This window comes from Rhea pennata, chromosome 2 (assembly GCF_028389875.1).
Source record: "Rhea pennata isolate bPtePen1 chromosome 2, bPtePen1.pri, whole genome shotgun sequence".
Classification (NCBI taxonomy): Eukaryota; Metazoa; Chordata; class Aves; order Rheiformes; family Rheidae; genus Rhea; species Rhea pennata.
Window position 1 is genome coordinate 15,081,238 of NC_084664.1, and position 6,000 is coordinate 15,087,237.

A 6,000-nucleotide genomic window follows, 5' to 3' on the forward strand; every position below is an offset into this window, starting at 1 on the left:
ATCCTGCCCTAGCTCTTAAAGATACCAGTATTCTTTTTCAGAAAATTTTCATTAAGTATACTGGGCAGACATTATAAAAATTTCCCGTATTTGCATAACTCTCTTAAAACCCAGTACCCAGAGATAAACAAATACTATCTAATCTCAGTTCAGAGATTCCCATATACCAATCTGAAGAAGGTGGGGAAATAAAAAAGAACTAACCGAATACAGAAATGGCTTTAAAAAACAGTCCATTCTTATGAGTTTGCCCATTATGCAGCAGAAAAATTAACATGATGGGCACATCATGAAAAAGGCTTAACAGGTTTATCAGTGAAGCACAGTTGCACATAGTGACATTATCTGAGCTGGTAATGAAAAATGACCTAGTGACATCAGAGGGAGCTTATAAAAGGGGAAATATATATATATATATATATATTTTATTTTATTGAAGCAGGAGGCAGAATGGAGGGAGGGACTAATTAAGAAGTATCCTTTCTTCAAATGGCATGGAAACTTTCTACATAGTTGCTAATTCATGAATGGCTTCTTGGCCAGTTTCATTATGGGGCATCAGCTTTGCTTCATGCCATCCTATCTGTGACTACATCTACTCTGTCTTCTCCCTACAGAGGAAAAGCCTACTGTGCCAAACAGAGAAATCACATCCGAGTGCCCTCTTTTTCCACATCAGCACTCTCAGCTTTTTCACTAGTTAAGTGAACAGCAGGTCTGACTGTGTGACCACAGACCTGCTGACATAAGGCGCAAGGGCAGTCCAGCCTACAGCCAGTGTGTCCAGAGTTTAGACAAGCCACACGCAAGATACTTAACAGTTTACACACACAGAAGTTCACGTGCAAAAGAGGTGGCGAATCTGATTAATAAGTCTGCAACACCTCTTTTCTCTTTATTTCCATTAACATTGTCATAAAAGAGTATCTTGATGCAGGGAAGGGAGGTGGGAGAGAAAGAGAGTGCAAGAGAGCACGCACAGAAGAAGAGAGCAGAGAGCGTGCGAAATAGCATATGCGTGAAGTAACGAGAACAAGAGATCAGCAGCAGCATTCTCCAGAATAAATAATTTGATAAGCTCTTCCTATTCAGACCTCTTTCAAAATTCCTTTCTTTTTCAGACTTCAGGAACAATTACAGAATACTACAGAAACTGAGATTTTCTGCTAAATTTGATAATGGTACCAAACCAACATACTGTACATAAGTAAGTATATAATGACTAGCAAACTGCAAACAGTTCTGCTTCCACTAGTACTAATATTTCCAGTTAGATTGCTCTTAAAAGTTTGTCTTCCTTCCCTCTTTCTCCCTCTCATCTTTCAAAAAACTGAGCCTGCAACAGTAAAAAAGACTCACCTCTTAGAAACGGGCCAAAGCTGATTTAATGTTTCTCAAGTTCTTTTTCTACTCAAGTGGGTTTACCCACTCCAAAGGTCAGTATTTGTTAGAGAAATTAAAGAGCCCTTCTAGAGCCTGAACGTCACTGTCATACACACTGGGCCCAATGGTAGGGCTCTTGCTTCAAGGACAGCAGGAAATATAGATTTGAGGTTAATGTGTCAAACAAGTTTCTTTACACCACTGTCACTGTCACCACTATTAAAAACAAAAATTAATCAGTACATTTGGCAACATTTACCAATTTGAGAAACTCTTGGAAATACTTTATGAGTGGTAGGAATACTGAGGAATCAACACCCAGCATTTTCTCTTCTTGACACAGATAATCAGAGAATTGATCTTTTATTGTTCAAATATCCTTACCCTGCTGTAAATGGTAAGCATATCCTTACAGTTCTCAATTGTGAAGTACTTTCCCCCAGTATCTCATCCGTAGACATGCATATGCTGTAGAGCTTCAAGCAATCTAGCAACACAACTGTACTAGCTAGTCGCTTCAGAAATAAAATTTCAGGAACACAGTATCATCTTATTACATTTTGTGATCAGACTATCATCTTTGACCAAGAATCCTTCAGTGAATCCAACTGCAGGACAACAGACGTATAACAAAAAATATTTGGAATAGCTATTTTACCCAAAATATCTCTAGCTGTTTTGTGTGTGCAGACATTTATGGTATATCAATCTCCTGAGGGAAAACTTGTTTCTTTGACTCTATCAATAGAGAGGCAGGATTAGAGCAAGGTATGAAAAGGAAACTCAAAATTGTTTGCTCTTTTCAGAATTAAAGCCAGCTTCCCCATTTGAAAACTCGACATTTCATCAGCAACAGCACTAAATGCAAAACAATGAAATCTGAAAATAAATAATACAAAAAGTATGGAGAAGAGAGACAGAACGCCCTGATCCACAAGTGAAACAACCAACTAATAAGTAATTTTTGATAAATAATTATTAAGAAAAAAAATATCTGCACTATATGCACACTTTAGGAAGCACAGATGCACTTACTATTTCCACCTGTACCCTTCCTCCCACTTAGGAAAAAAAAAGCATACCCAAGAATAAGAAAAAAAACCATGATCTCTGACCAAAATCTATTGGTATGGATGTAAAGATTCATGCCATTAGACAAACATGCATGCTACTATGCTGGACAACACTGGTGTTGGAAGAATTAATCATTCACAGATCAACAACTGGTTCTTTCATTTCGATTTTCTCAGACTAGACCATTATGCATTTTTTCCACCTACTAATCCTGTTATGCTCCAATTTTTCAGCTGCATGTAGCAAAGACACCTGAAAGACAACACTCTTCTTTCCAGAACGCATCTGATCACAAGAAACAATGTTAATAATAAAGGGATGGCGTCCCTCTGCTATGATGGACTACATCATTTTGCTGATACGAAGGACTGACTTAATGCACAACTCTGTAAAAAGACCACAATCTTGTAAGCCATGAAAAAAATATGAAAGGAGAACTGAAGTGTGCCAAAGTTACTCTTTCGGGCTTTCCACCAAAGGCAGTTCCCGTAAACTAATCCAGCAGAGAGCTGACCTTTAACCAAATAACGTTTGAAGGAGCAAATACTTCAGGTGACCAAAAACTGAATTATATATACACTTGCAACCTCGTATTTAAAATTAAGCTGTGTTCTGATTAGCCAAAATACCAAGGCATTAGGTCATTACCAAACTGGTTGGAATATGGCTTTTTTTTTTCCTTTCTTTTTTTTTCCCTGGAGTGTCACTGGGGATGCAGAGAGGCAGACAGAAAGTACTCATGACTACTGCAGCACTGCCTCATCACGACAGCGGCGGGGAAGAAAAAGTCCCCGGAGCAGAAGGTTGTCGCGGGAAACCTTCCTCCCGCTTTTGCCGCTGCGCGGGTTTGTCCCCTACACTCGCACCCTGGCGCGGTGCCCCGCGCCGCCAGCCCTGGCCGCCCGCCGGTAACGCGGCCGCGGGCCACGGCCGCAGCGCGAGGCGCAGGTGGGGGCGGGCTGGGCCCGCGCAGCGCCCCAGGCCCCCGCGCCCGGCCCGGCGCCCCCGGCCATGGCACGGAGCGGCGCAGCAGCACCGCCGCGGGCAGCGACCCCGGCCCGGCCCGGCGGGCAGAGCCCCCCTCGCGGCGGCGGCGGCCGGGGCTCCCCCGCAGCCCGCGGCGGGGGCCGCCCGCCCTCACCGTCGATGTTCTCCCGGTCGCTGATGTGCTGCAGGTTGCAGCCCGTGTCCTCCCGGCTCAGCTCGGCCTCGGGGCGGTAGGACTCCAGCCGGGAGTGGGCATTGCGGCGCAGCTTGGGGCTGGAGGAGACGCAGCAGGAGGTGGTGTTCCCCATCGCGGCTGCCCGGCGCGGCGCGGCGCGGCGCGGCGGGAGGCGGCCGGTCAGCAAGGGCGGCGGGAGGCCATGGGCAGCGGCGGAGACGAGGAGGCGCGGCGCGGGCGGAGGCGGCGGCTGCGGCGCCCTGCGGCTGCGCTCGCCGGCGGAGCCCCCCGCTGGCTCATCCGCGGAGCCCGGCCCCGCCGCGCGAGCGCTGCGGCAGCTAAGCCCTGCTCCGCGGGCGGGCAGCGCGGGGCCAGGCTAAGCACAGCGCCATCGCGGGGCTGCCGCGCTCCTCCTCCGCCCCCGCGCAGCCGGCGGGGCCCGCTGCCCACGCACACACGGCAGCGCCGCAGCAGCAGCGGCAGCAGCAGCCGCCCCGGGCGGCCTCCGCTAACCGGTTCCGGTTCACACGGGCGGTAACGCCTCCCGCCGGAGCGGCGGCGGTGCCCGGCGCGGCCCGGGGGGGCTGCCCGCAGCCGGGCAGCGCGCTCCGCTCCGCTCCGCTCCCCGCCCGCTCCGCAGGGAGCGCGCGGCCGTTGGGGCGCTGAGGCGCCACGGCCGTTGGGGCGCCCTGGCCGTTGGGCGTCGCGGCCGTGGGGGCACCTTGGCTGTTGGGGCGCCGTTGGGCGTCGCGGCCGTTGGGCGTCGCGGCCGTTGGGGCGCTGAGGCGCCGTGGCCGTTTGGCCTCCCTGACCGTGGGGGCGCCCTGGCCGTTGGGGCGCTGAGGCGCCGTGGCCGTTTGGGCACCCTGACCGTGGGGGCGCCCTGGCCGTTGGGTGCCACGGTGCTGAGGGGCCGCACGGTGCAGCCCATCCGGAGCCCCGCACCTCAGTGCCCTGCCTTGAAACCTCACCCGCTCGCTTTGAAGCTTTTTTAAGCAACACTACATTGGTAATTTTTTATGTAATATAAAACCAAAGCTTTTTTGCTTTTTTTTTTCCTCTCCTGCTGAGGGGAACGGCAGGGAAGCAGCGTTTGAGACAGAGCCTGGCGCCTCGGCCAGCAGTGCGGGAGCGAGCGGACGGTTTGGGTGCTGCTGCGGGGCCCCGGCGGGGGAAAGGCACCGGACGGCGGGTGGGACGCACCCTTCCACAGCCTGGCATCTGCGTGGAGAGCGCTCAGGCAGCCACCGCGGCGTGTCCACCGCTGCCACTGACCGAGGCCCAAAACCACAGCCGCTGGGGCGCTGCCTGACGCGCGGCATATCCGAGGGCTAGAAAGCCTGTACCCGACCACCACTAGGGAATTTTCACTGGTGATTCATCACTTTTTAAGAACCTGAGAATTCTTTAAGAACGGCTTTTAGGAATTCCTTTAGAGTAACGGCATCAAAGAAAACTGGCTGAAGAGGAAGAAGGGCGTGTGACTAACCCAATGATACCCCACGCGTTCCACTTGCTCTATATTCAGAACTTGCCCAACCAAAATCGTTCATTCAGTATCAATACTGAAGATGGAGGCTGAGTGGGGTTTTTTTTAATCTTTATAATTTCAGCAAATCTTGTGACTACTGGTGGTCTGAGTCACACTAGTCAAATGATTACACTGATTTGATAACAAAAAACCACATATATATGTTTATAGAAAATACTTTGACTTATGGCCCCATGTCCTGGGAACCGCTGATAGCAATTTCTTTAGTCTGCAAGGCATCTTGTGATATCTGATGTTTTCATAAAGTCTGCTCAAGTCAGATGATTAGGTTAAAGACTTAAAAGTTATCATGCTAAATTTTTTTTCTGACCACACATTGCAAAGAAAAATATTGTTAATTTGATGCAAATGTACTGTAGTGTGATACAAAAAACCCACAATTTTTTAAAACAAACTATTTTGAGGATGTGTGTATGTGTTTGTGTAACTAATTTTGTGATAACCACCCCAAGTGTGTATGTACAGCTGTGTATGAGTTGCGTTGTTCCTTTCCACTTCAATAATACAAGGTGAATAAGGTTAGATTTACTATTTTTTTTATGTGCTAGTGTCCTCAGTAGCTTGCATCCAAACCAAAGGAAATTAAACATTTGCTGGCACTTTCATTTAGAAATGTTATTTTGTAGGATATAATGTTAATTAGTACTTTCCATCACTATTTAGTTCATTGTTTCCTGAGGTTATCTCAAGTGCCTCCCTTCAAGCATATCCTGCTCTTAAGCTTTTGGTCTCTAGCTGTCACCTGACAGTCTGTTCAGACCAGACCTTGATTTAAATTATGCTTGTCTCAGGAGTGTTGATTAAATCTCAGTCATAGCAGAATTCCCCA

At 48.6% G+C, this 6,000-nt stretch overlaps 1 protein-coding gene across 4 annotated transcripts in view; it reads right to left on the minus strand.

The window, feature by feature from the left end:
- Positions 1–3,819, minus strand: part of CCNY (cyclin Y) — a 128,095-nt gene extending 124,276 nt beyond the window's left edge. For all 4 annotated transcript variants that reach the window (XR_009957554.1, XM_062568887.1, XM_062568888.1 and 1 more), the window contains exon 1: positions 3,599–3,819. Coding sequence is in view for 3 of the 4 variants with exons in the window: in XM_062568887.1 (XP_062424871.1) it covers positions 3,599–3,752 (154 nt within the window). In the remaining variant the exon portion in view is untranslated. The remainder of the gene's footprint in view (positions 1–3,598) is intronic.
- Between the last annotated feature and the right edge of the window lie 2,181 nt (positions 3,820–6,000).